Consider the following 23841-nt stretch of genomic DNA (forward strand, 5'->3'; position numbering starts at 1 on the left):
CTCTTTGTTTAGAAGTCAGTTCAATACTTGAACTACATGTTACATTGACTTACTTCACTTCCTCACCAGTAAGTCTGAAACCAGGACAGTTTGCTTGGAAAATTTATAAACAGCATTTTCAAAATCAAACTAAGTGATTTCTTTTCAGCATAGTCCACTAAAGAGGGAAAATCTTAGCATGGAGGAAACTATTATTTCAGCCATTCAGAAATGATTTCAGGGATTTAAAAAGATCAAGCTAGTGAAAAGAACAAAGGTTGTTACATTTTGCTGCTCCCACAAGCATTTGAGCATGTGTTAAGTTATCCATTTTGGTTTGATGCTCATGCAATACTGCAGCAGTATTCATGATACAGCTCAAATCAAACCATCATTCAATGATAAACCACCTTTATAGGCAGAATGATGTAACTGGCACATGGAAAAGAGACCAAATAATCCTTGGCTCCTACATTTGATCCTGATCACAAAAATCCATAAGATAGTTCCCACTGCCACGGATTTGAGAGTTTCTTGTCACATTCAGCTCTTGCATTTTTTGCCTTTCCAATACTGGTAGCACAGAGTGAATGTTCTGTGGTGACTTCCATTGAAATGTTCATGGCAGAAATGCCTGGGACTGTCAGGCTGTACTCAGTAGCACAAAGGATCCAATTGGTCCTTTTTCTTGCAGCATTCTGAGACGCTCAAGTGAATATGCTATCATCTGTAAGTCATACATTAGATTACTCCAGGCCTTAGCAGGCTACAGCATCATTATTCAAGTTCAAGTAGCTTTGCATGAACACCAAATCATCTGAAAAACCTTGAAGAAATGGGGCTGCAAGGACACTTCACCATCAGTGACACAGCAACATTTTTCAACAGCATTCTGGATATTCTCAAACATTGAGATATACTGAGTGTCAATGAATGATACATCGTGAGCCAAATATTAAGATACATTGAGATGCAAAATGTCAACAAATCCCCGCCCTTCCCCCCCCCCCAGTTGTGTTTAGATACTTCATATCCTTTCTGAAGAATTTTCGTGTGTATAAGCCTTCCAACCCTCCACTGAAGTGTTGTTTCCCATCTGCAGTTTGACACTACTGCAACCTCCTCTCTGTTCTAGTTCCAACGTACTTTCTACTCACTCACAACCACTTTAGGAGTAACCAACTTCACTGAAGAAGCCTGTTAATATAAAAGCATTTGAGCTCCAGGCAGGTCTCTGAATACTTGAATTTGATGCATCATTTTGAACTCTCTCGTCATGTTTCAGTGGAGCTAGGTGCTGGTTCTTCATATGTTTCTGCTTTTCGTATCCCTATGGACATTTCTGCTAACTCAGCTCACAGTATAGCAAGGATCTGGTTTTATGGGCATGAGCTGATTTATTAAAGAGACTTGCTGAAATAATTATTACCTGTTATTAGTTCATTTTGGATCCCATAATGAGCAAACTGTGATTTACAGGGTGATATTTCACTTCTGCTTGAAGTATCATGCAATATGTGATAACAAATATTTAAATTAAAAGAGAGTGAAATATCTTTCAAATACAAAAGCTAAATTACATTTCTTACTTAGGGTTTCCAGATTTGAAAGAACCAAGAATATACAAAGCAAAGATCTACGCACTCTGCATAGACATTATTTCTAAAAATCAGAAAGGAATTACTAAGAGCAAACCAATATACTATTACATCTAAACTAGTTTAACTTCTCTAACCTAATTCATATATAACTATAGCCAAAGGTGACAAAGACTTGTGATCAATAAATCGAATGGATTAATGGCGATGTCTTAACCGGATTCTGAAACCATGAAATGAATCCATCAGCTAATCAAGTCAAATCATGAGTTTAACACAGAGAGAATTACTTTTTGTGAATCCTCTGCCAAAAGATCTAAAGTGATGGCTATCTGTCTTTGATCTGAAGCTGCACTTCAGTTTATTGCATGCCAGCCAGTCATGGATTTACGTCAGAATTGTGTCCTCTTTGGCCAGCCTAGGTGAGATAAACCCATACAGTAAGTTCTATATGAACAAGGGAAAAAAACTTATTTTGAGGGTGACAAATCACTGGAACAAGTTCCCCAGAGAAGTTGTGGACTCTCCTTTTTTGGAGATATTCAAAACCTGCCTGGACTTCTTCCTGTGTAATCTACTCCTGGGAACCTGCTTTAGCAGGGATGTTGGCCAAAGTGATTTCCAGCTCCTATTATTCTGTGCTGCAGGACTGAACTATTATACTGACATAGCCAATGATAAGTGTCTTCACTTCCCAGCCATTCTAAAGTGAACTGGAGATTCTTTCCTGTTCTCATGGTTTGTCAGTCCTGTTGAACAAGTCTCTTTTAAAAATGGACTCAGCTGGGGCTGAACAGCAGGTAGCTTTGAGGATGCTCTTTCCTCCTTCCTTTGGTTAACATACAGTATAAGCAGCATTAACTTCATTCTAAATGATCTCTGAATCCTTGAAGCTATAAGTCACATATTATGCACCATTTTCCATTCTCAACACAAATAGCACCATAGCAACTCTTAAAAAAAGTGAGAAACAACAAATACTAATTTTCACTAATCTCTTAACTACTGTCTGGTCACTGAGAAAATCAGTGAGATACAGAAAGCCTCATCTGAACTACCTGAGAAGAAAGCCTAGCTTGGACTACCTGAGAATAGATGTTGCCCTCAATTTTTTTAGTAACTGTAATTTTATTTATGAAAATGTAAGTTTATCCAGATGCATTTGGATGGGAATTATTCTGATTCAACCGTACATAAATTGGAATAACACCTAATAAAAGGAAATTTTTCCTGCCTATTTCAAGTAAACTAACACTCACTGGCTAACACAAATAGGAATTTAATGTAGTTTCCTGAATTGGCTACATATTTCTTAACTCCAACATTTGCCTACAATAGCAACAGCTATATTGACAAAAGTTAAAAGCTTTGGCTGCTGCTTCTTTTTTTTTTTTTTTTTCCTCTCAGTAATAAGCTGCACAATGAAGCAGAGATGTGAGATTTCTAACTGCATACTATATTATGTCTTCATATCAGTTACATCAAATATCCTCTAAAATTCTATATCAGATCATGTGTTTCCCATGGAGCCATTTTCTACAGAGATTAGTACTGCTGGAAACAACTTTATTTCCAGGTCTTCTATATAAACTCCTTGTTTCCATCACTCAGACATTTATTTTGGAAGAGGCCTGGGGCTGGAGAAGGGTATGAAAGGGTACTCCCCATACATGATACTACCTGAGCTAGAGGGCAGCACAAGCCCTTTCAACCACTGTAATTCAAACTCACATTAACCCCTTCATTATTTAATAGCGTATTCATCTTCAAGCATGCCTATGAGAAAACTCATTATCTCTATTCTTAGCAAGTACTTCCATAACATCACATACAGATCCTTTCTATGCTATCTGAGGCTCTCATTTTATGGAATTTCTCATTATGACCATCTAAGAATGAATTTACTTAACATACCTTAGCATTCACTGCATTTGTCTCCTCATTTTATGTTTATTTCTCTTGCAAATATAACTGCTTTTTAAAACACTGCTTCTATGTCAATCCAGTTTTTGTGATAATGCTTGCACAAAGTATAGCAGGTGCTGTTTAACTATTCCAAGTCCATTTATTTTTGTTGGTATGCTGCAGAACATCATTCCATATTTGTCCACTTCACATCAGACAAGAATCAACATCAATTTTCATACTGCACAATTAGCAGTGATCTGGCACTCAGCATTTTGGTGCACCTTAATGGCTGACACAATTCCAATATCTACTTTAACATCTACATAAGAGTCATAAGCGCAGAAAAAGAATAAAACACTAACTGTCATATCTGCCAACATTTTGGATTAATCCCTCAGTCCTCTACCTGGCCAATGCATGCACAAAACTTCAACTGATTCTAAGGAGTCATGGTTGATATTTTTATCCTCAAATGACAGTGATATATATCAGATAACCACAAGGGTATAGATGAGCAATAAAATAACCACAATGCAGAAATAAAAGAAGTGAATGGCTGTTCTCTAACACGGAGAAGAAAGAGAACCTGAGGTCATTCAGCTAGGTTAGAAGTATCAAATTATTAACAGATATCCAATGAACCAGTAACTGGTGTATCTGTCTCTGTAATTAGCTCCTGGGGTACCCACTTTCCAGAACACTTCAGGTCTGAGGCAAGCTACTGTGAGATTATAAATCTGCTTAGGAAGGGTAGGTTGTATAAGAGGAAAGGGGTGAATGAGTGGTGTGTTGCATTACACCATTCCTACCTCAGTCCTGCAGGATTTGAAGGCACACAGATTAATATATTAAGGGAATCAATACACAGCCATTTACTAAACAGAGATTGTAAGGTTCTCAATAACTATATTGAAAAGTTAAATTGTTCTAATAACGGTAATTCTGTATTGAGGAGAAAGAAAGACTACAGTACACATGTGCCATATAACAATTTAAGAACATGACCTTCACAGGCATAATAAGAGCCCTGGACAAATGGAGCCCAAAAAACCTTTATAAACTGGGTGGTGGTACCTCTGCCCTAACATTCATTTTAAAAAGCATCAAAACACAAAAAGTCTCTGAGGATGAAAAGACAGTAAGCATTTTGTTGATGTTTAAAAAACGGTATAAGGGGAAAGAAATGTCACGCTGGATCTTCAAGATTGCAGTCTTGAGCAAAATAATGCAAAACTGCACTAAATTTAACTAAGTACAGAAATACAGTTCAAAAGACTACTTTTCATAAGGTAAAACCCTAAACCCACCTCATCCTTTGGAGACAATAATGGTTTTACCCATGTGAAAATCCCCTACAATTGATGACCTCTTTATAAACCAACTGTAAAACACACCTGCAGCAGGTGATTTGCTAATGACAAGGGCATACTCCATCAGCTTTCCAAAACACAGTAGAAAGTTTATTTACAGAGCTTTTTTTGCTAAGCCTATTTAGATGCATCCTTGCTTCATAGACCTTACTTTTAATCATTTATTAGTTTATTTGTTGGTATTGCAGACTCCACTGCATGGCATAGATATTAAAGAACACACTAAGTCTCCAGGGAACAGGCCAGGAAACGTTAGCTCAGCAAGATCCCAGTTTTCTCAGGGACATTCAGCTGATGTGTATGCAATAAAAAAGAACAGTAAACTTAAATTTTTGTCAGGGATCTTCTAAGTCTGTTTACAGACAGCAGATTACTGAACACAACTTTTGCACTGTTTCTTCTTGAAAGAACCGTTTCCACATTTACAACAAATTGATCTGATGACTGATGTTTACATACTCTTGTTTACAGCCTGTATGCCAGGCATAACTTTTTAATAGATGTGCCACTGACTTTATTATTAGCGAAACGCAGCCCATATCTACCTTGCAGATCCCCTTCTGGCACCAACCCAATATTCACAAAGACATGCCTCATTCTATTTTTCACAAAAACCATCACTATTTCAATTGTTATTTAGCTTTTCAGTTAATGGATCAGATTTATGCAGCTGAACTAGGGCTTGTAGTCTTGAGGTTTTCTCTTGTCAGAGAGAGCCATTGCTCTCAAGTTATATTTTCATATGAGACCATGAATATGGGAATTTTTTGCTCAACTTCATCTAGCAGAATGCCTACCACCAAGTGCCTTGGCAGCAGCAATGTGCAGCAGCATGGAAGATTCCATCTTCTATAATTTCTCTTCAATACCGCCAGGAAAATATGGAAGTACTGCCACAAGTCCCCTCTCAATAGCTGCCAAATTCCTTTCCAGAAGGAGAGATTCCAATTTTTTCATGCCAAAACTTAATTTTCATAGGCAGAAGTTGTGAAAAAGTAGAGTGCACAAGAGTACTTTTACAAGATTAAACTACTTCTTGCCATAAATTGTCTGGTAAATAAAGTGGGATTTATGACTTCAGCCACCTAAGACTTCGGTGTTAAAAGAGAGAAAAGCATGATAGGAGGAGCCTAGAAGACAAAGTTAAGCTGCTCACCTACTAAATGACGCAAATTTGCCACGAGGAATCCAATCACAAGTGCCACTGTTTGAATTATTTTGCCACTAGCTAATTTCATACCTTGGAACGCTTGCCAAAAAAACCTCTGACATTGTAATAACAGATTGCTGTACAGATCAACACTTTTGGCTAAAACAGGATGGAGAAAGATTAAAACATGAATCTTCTGGCAGTATCCCTTTCATTCTTCATGACCAAGAACCTGAACTAAATTCCACACTGTACTACCAACACACACTGTGATACCTGGGGTTTATACTGCCAGTGCCCAAGCTGCTCTCTAAAGAGAGTGCAGAAGAACTTCTTACCCTGCACTGGTAGTGACAACAAAGGGGAAATTAACAAACCTGGGAGAGCTCCCATAACATCCACTGAACTATGACTGGGTTGATCAATAGGTTAACTGCAGTGAAAAGTGTTTCCAGGTAATCTGCTTTATCCCTTAACTACTGCCCACAGCATTCCTACTTACTGCATGAAGAAAAGGGGGTGGAAATGATGTCGAGGAAGAGATGAACCAAAATCATGGAAACCAGTTATAATAATCAACTGAGAAGTAAAAATGCAAGTGCTACCCACATAAGCATAAGCTAAAAATCAGGAGAATATAGATTCCTCAAATCAGATATCTATTGATGATTGAGTGCACACTCAGCAAGTTTGCAGATTACAAGGTGTGCGGTGTGGTTGACACGTCCAAGGAACTGAATGCCATCTAGAGAGATCTAGGCAGACTCTAGCAGTGGGCCCAAAAGAACCTCATGAGGTCCAACTAATCCAAGTGCAAAGTCTTGCACCCGGGCAAAGCCAACCCCCAGCAACAACACAAGTTGAGAGATGAAAGAACAGAACGTTGTCCTGCCAAAAAGGACTTGGGGGTACTGATGGAAGGTAAGTTGAATATGAGCCTGCAATGTGCCCTTGTAGCCCAGAAAGCCAATCATATCCTGGGCTGTATCAAAATAAGCATGGTCAGCAGGTCAAGGGAGGTGATCCTGCCCCTCTACTCTGCTCTGATGAGACCTCACCTGGAGTACTACATTCAGATATGGAGTCCTCAGCACAGGAGAGATGCGGACCTGTTAGAGCATGTCCAGAGGAGGACTGCAAAAATGATCCAAGGGATGGAACACCTCATCCGTGAAGACAGGCTAAGAGAGCTGGAGTTGCTCAGCCTGGAAAAGAGAAGGCTTTGGGGAGACCTGAGAGCAGCCTTTCAGTATATAAAGGGGGGCTATAAGAAAGAAGTGGACAGACTCCTTAGTATGGCTGTGGTGACAGGACATGGGGAAATGGTTTCAAACTAAAACAGGGGAGACTTAGATTACATATATGGAAAAAGACTTTTACAGTAAGGATAGCGAAGCAAAGGAACAGGCGGGTGGCCCAGAGAGGCAATGAATGCACCACTCCTGGAGACGCTCAAGGACATGCTGGTTGGGGCTCTGAGCAACTTGATCGACCTGTATATGTCCCTGTTCATTGCAGGGGAGTTAGACTAGATGACCTTTAAAGATCCCTTACAACTAAATGATTCTATGAGTCTGTAAGTTGACAAGAACTGTTAGGAAAAAAAAAAGAAATACTGGGGACTTTGAGAAGAAAAAAAAGATTGGAGTAGTCATCAGGAAATCAAACCATGCAGTGTTAGGATGCTAACTCCAATCACAGCATCAATATAAACAGTCTTCTTAATAACAAGACAATAAGTACAGAACTCTAATGATATGCTGAACAATAAAGAGTGATATTTTCATTGCTTATTACTTCAGATGATCATGAGAGCCAAGCATTTGGCAGGAGATAAATCCAGGCAGCCTCCTAAGATCTGCAGGATCTCTTATGGAAAAGATTAGGACTACATTTATTGACACTGTACTGAATATTTGTCACATGCAAGATGACTCTCCAGTATGAACACTTTCACTTGCAGCCAGCACAGTGTAAGAGGTGCAAAGACTTTCTGCAAACTGCAGTTGCGAGAAATGAAATTGGTGTAAGAGATCCTCAGTAGGTGGGAGAGCCCTGGTATTGAGTACTTCCTGAATGGACTGTCAGGGATAAGTTAGGCATCCTTATGGCTATTTGGCAAATTGTTTCCTTCTTTTCAAATACACTCTGTCACTTGTGCCAACATTTGAACTTTACTTTTGAATCCAAAAAAATCATCTTTGGATTGAAAAAAAACATGACAGATTTTGCTCATGGTCTGGAACAGCATAAGCATGATTTATGAAAAGTACCAGTCCACTTTTGGTAGGAAATAGACTTTACGAACAGAAGAGTGGTCACTTTAATTTTTTTTCATTTGCTTCCTTCCCAGTAAGGAAACATAAAAGAAAATAGGGAAGATATTTGGACAATCCCATTGTTATCTGAAAACACAGACAGAAGACAGTCAGTTATGTTGTAATTAATGATTATATTTAGAAGGATAATTCCTAATCTTGACTTTTTATTTTACAAATTTTTGGGTCTTCCAAAGAATAGGTACAGTTTAGAGACAAGGTCCACATTTTCCAGCTGGAAAGCAGATAAAAGGAAACATACTTCTGTGGGAAGGTCTTAAACACAACAATCCTTTTCTTTCTCTTATAGGGCCATTTCAGGCTCAATGACAAAATGGTAAGGATGACATTAGAATTTGTTTCCTACCAAGGAAGAGCATTTCTTATTACTGTAAGGATGAGCTTTGAGGTTTAACAACTCTGAATATTCAACAAGCTGTACATTCAAAATACCCCTCAACTCTCATACCCAGAAACATTATGGATGCAAATAAGAAGAATAAAACTTAAATATCTGATTGCTAGAGTATACGAGCACTGACCAGATCATGGATAAATTTATTTAACAGTAATGAACAAAATGGTGCCTGAAAGAAAATGACTGAGGACAGTTTCCTTCACCAGTTCTGAGCTGCAGGCAGTAGAGCAATACAACTGGATACATCAGATAAGTATCTATGTGCACAAAATAAAAGCACACAAAGCCACTGGACACAAACAAACACAACACATGAATATTGAATTGTCTGGACAGCTCCACTCAAGCTCTTGAATTTGTTTCATAAGAAAGCAAAAAATGTTTTATTAGAGTTCCTGAAAAACAGTGGTTGCTGGAGTCCAGACCTGCTCCACCACCTAAGTGATGATGGTGATACCTTATTAAGTACTACAATCTTTTGGAATCATGAGAAGTGCACATCATGTCTGGAAGTGATTGGTGGGAAAATGGTGGGAGAGCTTTCAACAATAACTCATTTCAACTAGGCCTTTATCAGATAGTTATGAATGACGCTACGTATGTCTCAGGAGTTTCTTCAATGGTAGTGAGACACTCCAGACTAGTCTGCACACAGGAAAAAAAATGAGGTTTCTCCTCCTCAGCCCCCAGATGAGCTTGCCAAGATGAACAGCAGACAGAGCCCTAGCTCTTTGCTCCCAGGACAGCAGCCAGCACATATAAGCCAGCACAATGAGGAAAACAAACACCATGAAGTCAAGAGCTTGTGCTTTTTCTTTTCTGTTGGCTCCCAGTAATTGCCTGAATCACAACAAGTCCTAAAGGAAGCCTGGCTCTACCTGCAGTCAGTATATCAGTGTGGAGTCCCTTACATAAGGCAGCTTGCAAAGTGATTAAATACATAAAATGTCTCATAGTGCCACACAGCTTTCAATGGTTGATGTGTCTGAAAGTTTCTTTGATTCTACATAATCCCTACACTTTTAGATTGTACTCTTTTAAGATAGAAAAATGTTACTAGGCCATACGCTGGTTACTTGATTCATGATTCTCACCAAATATGGAACCATCTGCCAGACCATCATCCATATGATGCAGAGCCCTGGTCTGTGACTCTGAAGAAGGGCTGCAGTTACCATGCCAGTGTAGGTGGACAAACACCTATACCTACCAGCATCTCCCCAGCATGATCCTATCGGCTCTAGCAAGAGTCAAACTCCTTTCAAACACTTTCTTCACAGCCTCAGCTAGAAATTGTTGTCAGCAGCATCTACTTTGCCAGCAAGCATGTGGACTCTGCCAGCACCAGCTGAGCTTCCCATATAGGATTCCTCACAGCTGAGCCTCTCAATGCCAGCTGGACTCCAGGAGAGGAAAGTGGTCAAACAAGTGCACTAAGGAGGTGAAGAAGGTGGAATGTGACACCAACCACAAATTTCAGTAGGATATTCAGTTTGGCAGCCAAGATTTCAAATGTCTTATTTGTATCATAGCTACCAATATCAGCTGCTGTAAGCAATGCTCACCTCCAAATTGCACTCACTGACTAATGGCTGTTCTATTCTTTGCAAACATTTGTTCCCTCTTCTTTATGCATACGAAAATCTGAGCTTTGGATCTAAAGGCATAAAGACATCATGCCACATGTAACAGACACAGAAAGACAAGAGCTATACACTTCCTAGAAGACTCTAAGACCACAGTGCATCCTTTCACTGACTTCAGCCTGCCAGGTGCCCCTGTGCCTGCATGGGAAGAGATACCAAGCCACAGAAGAAAGAGCAGGGTAAAGCAGTAGGGCCAACATTGTGCAAGGTGTTCATGGCAGGCAAAGGTGTCAGAAAGGTTCCAGGACTCAAAAAAACCCAAATTTAACTCAAAAGAACTGATGATCTTCAATACACAGACTTGTCAAAAAGATGGAGATGGAGAAAGAGAACCTGATTACTGTACTTCAGTTAGCTTTCACAAAATGTGTGACTTTTTAACAGTACCAACATTTAGTTGTATCAAGAAACACAACAGGAACTATAGCTCTTCTCTCACCCTCCCCCAAGCGAAAATACATTGATACACTCTTTCCCAAATGAAAAAGTTGACACCATATCACAAATGACCAAGCTGTCATGCAGAATATCAATCATGTCACAAGAGAAACAAGAGATTTCAAATCTATTCATTAGTGCTGTGCCTTCTCAGAAGCAGATAAGGATACATTATAGAAAAGCAATAAAAATGTACACCTTTAAGGAGAAAGCTTTTATTTCCTCCACCAATACTGTCCAAAAGCTCTTATCAGTAACTAACATTCAACATGAAAGAATAAATATGATTTTTGTTCCAAAACAACACATTTAAATTTCCACTGAAAGTGAGTTACAGATTCTCCTTTGTTATGCTCCATTAAAAAGGTCTAATAAATAAAAATAATTCTGTACGCTTGAATGAATTTCAAGGAACTAGAACATACTGTTGTATGTCTCATCACATCTGAATAAAGGAGATAAAATAGGCAAAGCAAGACAAGGATTAAGGCACCAAGACCACATCATCTTCCCTAGACCATACAGGAAACTGCTGGTAGAACCAGAAATCAACTCTAGGAAAGCTGACTCCCTTGCCACTCTGTATAAAGACTCAAATAGCACAACCTCCCAGTCTGCCCTGCCTAACTTGAAGTCAAGAATTAAAAAAAGAAAAAAAAAGAAAAAAAAAAGGATTTATTCTGTACATTTGCTTTTAGTAGTACATTAGGACAATTGAAAGCACAACAAATGCATCCAGCGCTGCCAGTGCTTATAATTCTATTCTGAATTGAGTTCTTTACAGTGTTTTTCTTAAACATGTAGTTTCTGGAGCCATATAATGGCATGAAAATTACAGCAACAAAAATTGCTTAATAGTTATCCAGGATAGGAAACACGAACTGGAAAGACTCAGAAACCAGATGGCTCATAAATATGTTTGTTTTAATTTGATGATTTTTAACCCTGTCTTGTGATGTGAGACATGAGTTTGTAGACTTTAGGTATCAGAAAACCTGCTCATGCTATGCGTTTACCCTTTGCCAAACTCAAAAAGGCTAAAGGCAAAGCAGTTTCAGCTGTTGCTTTATCAGCTTCGTTCTTTGTTCCTTTGTGTGGACACACAAGTGTTCTTAACAACAGTTAAGCCTTTTTTTTTTTTTTTTTGTAAACTGAGGTGAGTATTTCTGTGCATACTAAAGCATATTAAACATATTGTGCATAAAATTTAAGCCGGGGCCCCAAACTATCTCGCTGCCCCCCTTTTAGATTACAAACGTAAACCCCAGCTCTACATTTCAGAGCAGGGTTGGTCTTATCCCCAGTTGTTTCAAAGCACCTCTGCTGTCAACAGTCTGTACATGGCTTTAGTCAGAGCTTATTTCATTTGAAAGGCTAAGGGGCGACACGAACGCCACATGACAACATGATGCACCTCTCATTGCCCACCATTATTCCTGTAGCACTGGTGATGGGATCCAGACTACACAAGTGAATGGTGTGTCCCATAAAATCATTAACATTTTTGATAACTGAAAAGTTAAGAAGGTCAAATAAGAATTTTTCATTAGCAGAACAACAGAGTTGATAACAATGCTTTCATATTTAGTAAAACAAGATTGCATGTATTTTCACAGTGGTAGAAATTCACAAAGGGGTTGTCACCTCACTGGCACATACTCAATAAGGCTGACGTCTAACACTTGCTTCTTTGCAACAGGATGGAAAACTGACATCATTAAACTAAGTAAGTCTGTATTCACATTGTCTAATTTCAGGTACATAACTCCATGGTTACTTGTACAAGAAACTTACTGAAATGATTGGGGGAGAAATTCTGGAGAGAAAACAAAACAAAACAAAAAACCAGCTTATGTTTGCCAAAACAATCTCCACCCATCCTTCCTTCTCTAGCAAGAAGACTAACTCTCTTGGTGTCCCTACTCAGCAATCACCATCTCCTCAATTTTACTGAAACAAGCTGTACAGGGTCACATTTCTAAAATGATTTAGAAAGTTAGCTTTTAAACTAGGTTGTTACAAAGCATCCCTCCAGCCTGACCAATACAGACCCCCACAAGAGACCAAGGAGTGCTTTAGGGGCTGGCAGGTCAGGGTGGGCAGGAATGCTGGAGCAGAACCAAACTTCACCTGATTGCTGAACCTACATTCACTCAGTCTTAAGAGCCCTAGGAAAGCCAGCAGAAGTTGTACTTCTACATTTAAAATTCCACATTTAATTACTTGACTTGCAGCACCTCGCACTGCTCTCAGAGGGAGAATGTCAGTAGCTTCATTAAGTGGGCTGTTGCTTCTTGTCAATCCCCCTTCGTGCAGTCACAAAGCTGTTTCTATCAGTAATGAAATAACTTCTTCAGCTTATTCTGCACATATCGTAGTACTTCAACAAATGTCAATTCTACTGAAGCTTATTTTAAAAATAACCATTAGCTAATACTGCCATATCTGATATTCTATGCATTCACAAGCCACATAAGTCTATACAAGATGGTAAACTACCTATTAAACTTATATTTAAAATATTATCACAGTCACAAGTAAGCCCTGAGTATTGTACAGTTTTGGATAACTGCATCCACTGACAAAAATGTGGAATAGAGATTGTTTATAGTAAAGCCTTTTTTTTTTTTTTTTTGTGCATAGATTTTCAAGTCCTAAAATAAGTGAAAAAATTACTCTCCATCCGGAAAAAAAAAAACCACTTTTTTTTCCCCCTTTCATTAATCTTCATGAGTACATATATGCAAGAAAACACAAAAGAAAGGAAAAAGTGTTTGGAAATTACAAAGGTAGAGGGAGAAATAAAAAAGCTATGCCTCACCAGAAACTTATCAGCATATCAAAAATGAAAATAGCTTTTAGAGGGGAAGCCAAATGCTTGTGTCTAATCAGAGCAAATAAATTATAGTTTCAGATGAGGTGAAAAGAGCCGGATTTGCAGAAGTCTCTTGCTTTTCTGTTCTGAATAGCCAGAATCCAAGCTCTTTTGAAGCAAGAAAATAAAAGCCAACTTAGTTTATTCAGCACCCTTTGCTTATCATTAATTCACAAGGCTATTTTTGTAGATCTTACTGACTTTCAAATTTCTTCTCTGAGACCGCAACAGAGTGAAAAACACAATCTGTCAAACACTGAAAAAGTTCAAACTCTGCTAATAGCTTGACAGATCTTGAAAGGGCAGAAGGCATGTGAGACTTCAGGAAACTTGGAAAAAAAAGGCAATAGTTGGTGTTCGTTGATCAATACACTTAAACTCCAATATTAGAGCTTATAAGAATTAGAAAGTTTACTGCCTCATTAAAACCTAGGATGAACTGCTAGCCTGCACGGGGTTAAAGAAAGCTTCTTTCAGAGATTTTAAATGCTATTCAGGCTCCTGTAGTGACTGTAAACACACAAAATGCTCCTGTTGCGAATTACAGACTTTAAAAGTGTTGCTAATGTAAAGAAATCTGGATTCCAGCATATATCCAGTACACACCAAAAGTCATAGAGCAAACTCCAAAAAAGATGTTAAAGGCCAAGGAAATTTCATATTAGTCTACCCTTAGCTGAAGTGAAATTGGCAAATACATATTAATGACTTAGAGCCCAGTAGGAAAAATAAATACAAACAGCAGATACTCAGAAAATGAAAATTATAGTTAAATGTAACAACGAGAACAGAAATCTCCAAAAGATCGTAACATATAAGGTATTAGAAGAGCATAAGAATAATCATTTAGATTCCTTTACATTACTAAAGCATTAGTGAAAGGGACCAGGTTCTGCAAGATCATCAAATGAATTATACAATGAGGCAAAACATTTTTTCTTCAGTTCCGCTTCGAATTCAGATTTGCTTGAGATTGCTTCAGGCTGACAGCTGCTAACCAACTTGTTTTGGTAATACCAGACCACTTTGGTTAAGCTCACCATCTCCTCCAGAAGAGAGCTCTTACCTCCTGCTTCCTGCCCTCCCTGAATTTCTCCTGTCCTCTCCATGTACCTATGGCTTCCTCCTGCTTCCTCAGGGCCAACAGCTACAAGTGGAACAAGGAATCACTGCCCTGCAGTAGAGGAGCAGGAGTTAACCTCCTCAAGTCTTCTCTTTCCTGCACACATAACAGTACAGAAATACACAAGCACATCTACACGAGCAGGAGTAATGTCTCAACTGCTAAAAGCCAACTGAGGGGTCCAGCAGATATTTACAGAGCACTCTTGGGACAGCTTCAATCCAAAATATTCTGGCCCATTGCCTCCCAGCAGAGCACTCAGAGTTCACCCTCAGCACACAGGGAAAGGTCCAGGTCACTGCAGAGTGGTTTGAACCAACTCTGCATTGCCATGTGGATATAGGAGATTGTGAGGGTCTTGTGGCAAGGCAGAGAGGAAGAAGCTGGGTGCAAAATTGTCCAGAACCTCACTGAGTTTGAGGTTGCTCCCATGCCAATAGCATCTCTGCTGTAGGAAGCAAGATTTCAGTGAATTGTGAATCTGAACCTCTTAGATTCATTTCACATTTAGATTCTAATAAGAATTCAGGTATTGGGTTTGTTCTGATTCAAGGGGAAAAAGTTCCAGTTTGGGTTTCATTTGGCTCCTGGATAGTACAAAAACTCATTATGACAATGCAGGAACAGAAGCTTCTTGCCCCTGTACTTTCCTCTGTGCTCCAAATCACTATCACGTCCCTCCATTTCACTGCCTAGGATGTCTGTCACTCAATTGCTGTATCACTCCTATATTTTGAATATATAAATGTATATTTCTATAAGCACAGACACAGTGGAGAAGTGTAAATACTTTAATGCAAGAAAATTTGGCTGTCTATATACCCAAGCACATGCTGTAATACACACTGAATAAGAAAAGCCCTAAGTGAGCAACTGAAATGTACGAATAAATACATAATTCTTGGCTAATTTGCCAAAGCTTATGGGATTTCAGAAACCAATTAGCTGAAAATCTGTGATGTCTTATTAACAGACATGGCTCTCCCATCAGAAAGGGCAAAGTTAAAATGAGTTGCAAGGATACATCTGTGCTTTCTGGAAAGACTTCATCTTTTTTTCCTATATTTATTCTATACTTCACACTCTTTCTCAACTACCTTCATCTTTGATAAGCTGCTACATAATAGGTGTCTCTTTTTTCTTTTTTTTTAAACTCAGACAATGCTATTCTCAGGGAATTTCTTGTAAAGCCAGTTAGAAACTTTAACAAGTTTTGCATTGACAAGTGGAAGGAAATACTGTACATATGTATGTACAGAATACAATCATGAAAATTTTACATTTTCCCAGCCAGCTTTGTCTTAAGGAGCACACAGTGAAAAACAAACTGAAGTCCTAAAAAAATAAAACCTGGCCTGTGGGCGAACATCTCACTAAAATTCTGAGTTATTTCCTCAGTATATATTGACAGAGCTGTCTTTTCTAGTTCACTGAATAGTTTCCTTTCACGCCTCTTTGTTTTCATTATTCCTCAAAAGCCCATCAATTGTGCTGGTATCATATATGCTAGAAGCAACAGCACTGTGGAGGTACAGCAGCTCAAGGAAAGCTCTTAGATATGGCATATCTCAGGGATGCAAACTGCTGCAGGGAGATGCTGCCACTGGCTTGGGAGCTGCAGTCTTTTAGGCCATTCAAAACTTGGGCAGGTCCTGATGCTATCTCCATTTGCTCCACTGTAAAGGTCCTATAGGTTGATCTCCCCTTCTGCACATCAGGCCTAAAAAGGAAGGAACCTGGCACCCTCCAGACACAGACACTCTGACCTCTAAAGCTGCTGAATAAGGCACAATCTGAACCAAACAAGAGGCAAATAAGAGATGCTGCTGTGCACACACGATGCTGGCATGATCTGTAACCTCTTACAGAAGATCGCACTTCTTCCTATTCACTCAGCCTTTTTGTCAGACCAGCTGTAACTCATCTCTCATCAAACACCTCAGCTCACCACTTCTCTGAGCTGGCTTGCTCTTATGACTGCCATGGGTGTCATCTTTACATGCACAGATACAGGGGCCCTGCTGATGGCAAGCCCAATCAAAGCACTGGGTTTATTATACTCCAGGAGAGGAGCGAAGCAGTAGAGCAATTACACTGGAATGAGAGGAAGAGGAATTGTGAGAGGAAGAACTGATGCTGAGAGACAGGAAAAGACTATAAGCTTGATCCAATTAATTAACATAATTAATGTCATTATTTTCCTCCTCTGATTTAAGCATTCAGTACAGAAATCATGCTTACTTGTAAGAATCTCAGATAAAAGTCTCCAGACACAGAAGGCAAGATGTTCTACTGCTGCAACTGTGCTCACATAGAGATCTATCAATTTGCATTAACTAAGAACTCCATGAATTCCTTCCTCTCCATTTATTTCTGGAAAGAGCTCACCTGCCTCTTCTCTCAGCAACTGCTTTGTGCTCTGCTTTCACCACTGGTTTGCAAAAAAATTTAGGTTATCTTTGTTCCTTTATATTTCTGAGGAATCTGATTCAGTAACAAGCTACTAACACCATCACTAGCCCCTGCATCTATACGCAGCAATGAACACCAGCCTGAGGACAACAACCTGCACATATAAATCCAGGTACAAATCACTATGTGCTATTTCAAGGTAACTGAGCAGCTTTAATACTGGATGTTTCAAGTTGGCAAACCCAAAGAATTAAAAAAGAAATCAAAACTTTCATAAGTCAATCTGAAAAATTTTCAAGCGTTTTATTAATCTACAAACTGCCCATTTCAGGGAGCGCTGAACTATAGTATTTCAATTCAAAACTAAACATGTAATATTAAATCGTGTGTTCATTTTAACATGCACTAACTTGTGCACACACAAAACATCTATATACAACAGCTCAAAACACAGACTATTTTATAAGATATTTTAGTCTTACCGTGTCAGCATTTTTCACTGATTTAATTTAAGAATAAAAATCATCTCCACTCTAGTCACATGTGCACCATAGATGCACTTTTACACACTAGCACCACCAGTGCACACACCCAACCATACAAACGGGCTGAAGACATGGGCCTCTGTGTCTGCTATACGAGCTCTGGGGGTGGGAGTGGAATGTTTTTGAAATATCACTGAACTGAGGCTTCCTTTTCTCTACCTTTGATCATATGGACTGATTAAAAACTGTGAAGTTACGGTAATTCTGACAGAAAGATGGACTTCTATTGCCCATCACAAGACACTATGTTCATCTTAAAGGTAACAGTAACACAAATCTTACTACAAGATAAATCTGTTCTCAGCTTGTTTATGACAAAATGAAGTATTCCTGTATAGCATCTTCATTCATGTGTGGATTTACTAAACTTAAACCAGCTTGTACACACTACATAAAACAGGCCAGCTCACTTTTAAGAAGTTGGGAGACCCATGGGGACGGGGAGAGAATTTTCTGGACTTCTGAAAAGAACTTGCAGGACAAATGCAAGGGTCAAGTAGGAGCCAGCAGTGGAACATTCAGCACTGCCATGCTGATACATGATTACACAGTCACATCCCTTAACTGTGCTGATCAACTTACTCCTCAACCTTCCCATAACCACAACTGCTTCCCAGGCTGAAATTAAACATAAACATCCTATCCTCTGACAGATCTAATACAATTATTAGAAAGGGCTATACAAAGAGTAACTAGACGAAATACTTCTACTAATATTATCTGAGGAACTGTGGTTATGATCCAATAGCTGAAGTTCTGAGCCAATGACATAACCTGAGTACACTTCAGTAAGGGGTTTGAGATTTGCCAGAAGCATATATCATGCTGTAATTTTGCAAATAGCTTGCAATCCACACCCAGAAGCAAGAGTACACCATTTGGCCAAGTACAACCCTGGTTTTTTTTGTTGTTGTTTTTTGTTTGTTTGTTTTACAGAGATGAGGACTGACTTCTCCCTTCCATCAAGCTCAGGTAATCAAAGGAGAATCAGTCTATATGAAGACAAAACAATTCATGTGGTGACTTTGTTTATTTACTTCCATGCCACTTTCCAAGACCTGAGGTTAGAGTCTTAGCCTCAGAATGACTGGGATGTTGCCCTGACATTGACCAATGCACATTGGTACACCGAATCCTTTTCTGTTCACTGTGCTGTTGGTTGGCTGAGGTGTCTGGTTTTGTTTCTGTTTTTCCTGCTTTCTCTAACTTTCTGCATGTTCTTGCAGAGTCTTGATTTTTACTCATCAAAATGAGTTCTGACCTCCTCCTGTGTTATAGCATGTCTAAAATTTTAAGTGGATTTGAACTCTTACATTACCCTAAAAGCTCATCAGAAAGACGTATGCCAGCCAGTAAAACAAACCAGAGAAAAGTGGACCTATAAATTCCCTCATTACCAGGGCTGTAGGCTTTCCAAAGAAAGAAGGAAATATAAAGCCACTCTACAAATCTGTTCTGGGAAAACTTCCTCAGTGGAAACACAAGTGGTTTCGAAAATCATTAACTGCAGAGCCTTAGAACTGACCATAATATTCAGTGAGATGAGCCACCCTCAAGTGAAGATCAGGATAGCAGCTAAATACTCGTGCGTTCAAGCCTCTCCTCTGGTGATTGAGATTTTTTTGGCAGATGACTGGACAGAGATTGCAAAATGTACATTTGTTTTCCTCTAGCTCTTTACTTGCCCTTTTTGAAATGCACCTTTTCTCTATTTTTTTTTTTTCTTAAAAATTAATCTCTGCTCTAATACAATCATGCTTCAAATTACTGACTTGGAGATAAAGCAAGTATAATGACTATTCCTTACACAAACCTTATTCACATGTTGAAAGTCACTACACTAAGAACATGTGGATCACACGTAGCATGATGAAATAGCATAGCATATGAGCAGAGGCTGTGGGGAGAGACAGCTCTGCTTACATGGAGTGTACTTCCCTCGGGTCCTTTCAGTGGTAAAGCTCTCTCCTCCTCATGGAAGTAACAGGACAGAAAAAGCCTGAAATCAAAGACTCTAAGCTATGTCTTGGCACTCAATTGTAACTAGAACTAGAAACCTACTTAAAAACTGATGTCCCAGCATATCTTCATGTAAAAATAAAATAAAATAAAATAAAATAAAATAAAATAAAATAAAATAAAATAAAATAAAATAAAATAAAATAAAATAAAATAAAATAAAATAAAATAAAATAAAATAAAATAAAAATTACATACATGCTCAGCATTTAGCACAAAATAGTCAAATCCTTACTGCACTAGCAAGAGCAAGCTGTAGCTCCTAACAACCTGTTTGCCTCATCTTCTCCACTGCCTGGAATTCATACGATTTGTTGCACTGAAAAACACAGAAGTATCCCCTGATCCTCCTTCAGGGATCACAATGATGTTCTTCTCTCTGCACTGGGCTTACAATTGTAACCTCAGTTCTCTGGGAAGTTCAGTATGTCCTAGTAAGGATTTGCAAATTTTTCTCTCCTAGTTTTCATAATACAAATTTTTTACCACGGTGCACATAGAGTATATGTTCCACTCCTGCCTTCTTTCTTCCATTGTCATTTATGTGCATTCTACCACTTTCCAACTTTCCTCCTGTTACTGGTGCTTCCCTCCTACTATCTCTCTCCTCTTCTCCTACAGTGATTTCACTCCTCTTGCTGTGTTTCAGAACCAAAGCTGACTGACAAATAGAGCAGCACAAAGATTCCTTTCAAAACTCAGCCTGAGTGCCACTGTCTAGGTAGGAGCTCATAACTCTGTCTTTTATAGTCTGGATTGCCTTTTTTCCCTTTATCCATCCTCACCTCTTCTCCTTGGATAAAACATCTTTTACAAATTTACCTCTTCCCTTAAGCAACCTTTACTATTCCAGGAGCATTACGTTCCCCAATCTTTAGAGCACAGTCCCAAAGAAAGCAATCCTGTAGTCACAGAACCAAAATGGTATACTGGGGGATAGCTGATAATGTTATGCTGAACCTTTGTACAGCGACGGAACCTATCTCCAGTATCTCAGCTCAAGCCCTTTTTTAACTCCAAATCACCTATTCATTTCAGTGAACAAAATTTACTTAGAATCAATAACCACCAAGATTTATCTTCCCACATCACACACTTAATATATGTTTGACACCATTATTTTCCTCCCCACCTCTTACTTCCACAGTGTTCTGAAAATAATGCTTTACTGTTTTTAAAGGTAGAAGAGAATGGGCAAAGAAATAAGTCAGAGTCCCCTGTGGGGAGAAGAGAGAGTTGGTACCACAGGTCGCGGGGGCAAAAAGAGCAGGTTACTCACCCAGGGCGGTGACCCAGAGCAGCAGCGGTGCTGGGGCAGCTGGGCTCATGGCTGAGCGGGGCCGGGTGCTCGGTGCTGGGGCGGGCAGGAGCCGTGCCCGACTTGCTGCGGGCTCCGCTGGAGCACTGAGGTTGGGCTCGGGCTGCCTCGGAAAAGAATTCCCACCTCTTGCTCACGAAGGCTCGCATGGGTCCTAGAGCCCTCGCTTTCTTCCACCCTCCCCTTTCACTCCTCCTCCCTTTTTTGCATGCCGCTCCTGCACGATCAGCAAATCCACAAGGAGGTTGCTCTGGACAGGCATTAGTATTCACTAAGAAAAGCTGAATTCAGCATCTCATTGGGCTGTTACCCTTTCTTGGTCTTCTCTTGAAGCTGCCTCTGACACACAAAGGTCCACATCGGGATCGAACTCAGTTGTACTGAAGATCGCAGACAGACATAAAATCACAGAAAGATCATAAAAATACTCCCTAGTCCAGAAATTTCTGTCACTGACTGCTGTGAAAAATAAATGGGACTTCATTGCCCAGAGCAGATATATCCACCTTTCTTTCCTTACAGCCACTCATTCCTAAGCGAGGCAGCCTCACCTGGTGAGAAAAGTCACAGAGACCGGTGCCACAAGAAGGTGCCAGTGCCATGCCTTCAAGCTTTCTGCATCCACCCTTTATCACTTCTCCTGTTAAACTCCTTTTTCCTCTGGCCTATTAGCATCCCCATTACATTATTTTACCTTCAATGTGTCCACCTGTTGATTGTGGGTTTTTTTCCTTCACAGTGAAGTTTATTTTAAAATAGCTATTCTTTTTTTTATCAGAATACATTGTTTCTGACTCAATTTTCCACGTATGTACTCCCTCCCTCTGGGCGAAGAGTGCTTTAGTCCAAATCAGCACAACTTAATGTGGATGTAGGCTAAAATAATTCAGACTGGAAAATTGCAAATTTAACAGGGAGTACTCGAGACTCAACAAAATACCATCTCACTGTATGTGATGGAGAAATTTGGAGCTCACAAGCATTAAATCCCTGGTAGGACAGGCATGTCTGGCACTTTCAAGGACCTGCTTTCCATATGGCTTTTAAAATAAAATACAAATCTGTGAATCTTCCAGTGACCTATAAGAAGCATGCACCATTCAGGGATAGAATTTGTACTTTTTGTGCCATAATCTTTTACTTGGATCTTTGCATTTGCTCCTTGTTCAGCAGTGTATTATTTCAACAGATTTAAGGAGACGTATTTTTGAATATGACCTGGATTTGGAAGAAATAGTCATCTTGGGGCTCTCCTCTACTGCTACATCAATTATAAAAGTGTAGTAACAAGACAGACATTAATGGTTTCTTATAAACCGTGTTGACATAAACGGCCCCACAAGCAAAGTAACAGAGCAAGAATAGTGTATGTTCCTACCTCAGAAAAAAGAAAAAAAAAATATTACAGCTAAGTCTGCCAGCTTTCCTCTTTTCATAAATAACTTCTTTGGCTGATGCTCTGGGACTGCAAAGCAGATAATTTTTTACTCCAGTTGTTACACAAGTAGAGGTAACTCAGGAATTCCTATGCTTGCCTAAACCCTCCTATAAACAGAAAGGTAAAATATCTGTGTCTGGAGGAATTGGTAGCAGAGGCAGATACAGACAAATAACATTGTTTCTGACAATACCCATTTTTAAAGCAGTTCATATCTTCCACGGTTTTCAGTTAGTTTGGCCAAGACAGATGAACTCTGAGTTTCATTACACAAATGAGAGGCATTCTATAAAAATGAAATAGATGCATGTGATGCTTTTAAGCAGGAAGTAAAATCAGAGGAGAGGGAAACTAACTGGCTCATTAGCCAGTTCGGAGGGTTTGAGTCCTCGCTCAGGAAAGTAAGCCTTGGTCTATTGGGAGGTCTGAAGTTAATCCTTGGCAAGGTAATCCACATCTGCCAAGCAAAGGAAGTCACTCAGAGAAAAGTTGGTATTATAGGGAATAAAAGTTTTTAAAGATAAAGGATGGGGCATGGAAAAACAATACAAGAAGCTATTCAGAGTGTGAGAACAATAGAAGTCAGACCAATGGCCAACACTTGGAAAAAGGGACATGAACTACAAGCAAATGGCACTTGCCAACAGCTTGCAAGTAGTCAAAAGCATGTACAGCAAGATGCAAAAGCTATCACCAAAAAGGGAATAACAGTAACACCACTAATTCAAATGAAATCTCTGTAGAAGTAATTAGAAGCAATGAACAGTGCTGTATCAGCAGAGAACTGAGCTATCAGTCTAAAAGCAACTGTGACAATAGCATGCTTTTAAATTGGGCACTGATGCACAAGCTAGAACACTGCCAGTATCTGGATACCAGCAACTTAAAAAAAAGCAGAAGTCTTGAATAGTGACACCATTTCTGGCTCTGCAACTCAGAAACAACAAGCCCAGTAGAAGGAAGCAAATATGCTTATCCTATTCTTAGATCCTGAAAACACAGTACAGAGGGCAGCTCAGAACTTTGATCTAACCCATAGAGGACAGTATTGTGTTTTTAAGTTGTACTGTAACAGAGTTTTCTTCACTAACAATGGATGTTAGCTAAGTTCACTGATACTGGAGCAAATACGTTCACACAAAAACCAAGTAATAAGTTTATTTGTCCACAAGAATTATACTGGGTCTTAAGTGACTTCAAAGTACTCATTTCCTTGCCAGTAAAGGGTCCAAAGTAACTAAAAACTACTGAAAACATCTCAAAAACATACAGAATGGGGTTGCAAG

General features: G+C 39.2%; 1 protein-coding gene across 2 annotated transcripts in view; it reads right to left on the reverse strand.

Annotated features, from left to right (window-relative positions):
- The window catches only part of LTK (leukocyte receptor tyrosine kinase), an 81251-nt gene extending 60037 nt beyond the window's left edge, over positions 1 to 21214 (reverse strand). The window contains exons 1-2 of one of the 2 annotated variants that reach the window (XM_090140984.1): positions 21079 to 21142; positions 19838 to 19840 (exon numbers count right to left, since the gene is read on the reverse strand). In XM_090140984.1, coding sequence (XP_089997110.1) covers positions 19838 to 19840; positions 21079 to 21127 — 52 coding nt within the window. In that variant the 5' untranslated portion in view covers positions 21128 to 21142. Of the gene's footprint in view, positions 1 to 19837; positions 19841 to 21078 lie in introns of both variants that reach the window. The other variant, XM_090140983.1, reaches the window with a different exon arrangement.
- Between the last annotated feature and the right edge of the window lie 2627 nt (positions 21215 to 23841).

Source organism: Phasianus colchicus, chromosome 5 (genome assembly GCF_987193195.1).
Source record: "Phasianus colchicus chromosome 5, bPhaCol1.hap1.1, whole genome shotgun sequence".
Lineage (NCBI taxonomy): Eukaryota > Metazoa > Chordata > Aves > Galliformes > Phasianidae > Phasianus > Phasianus colchicus.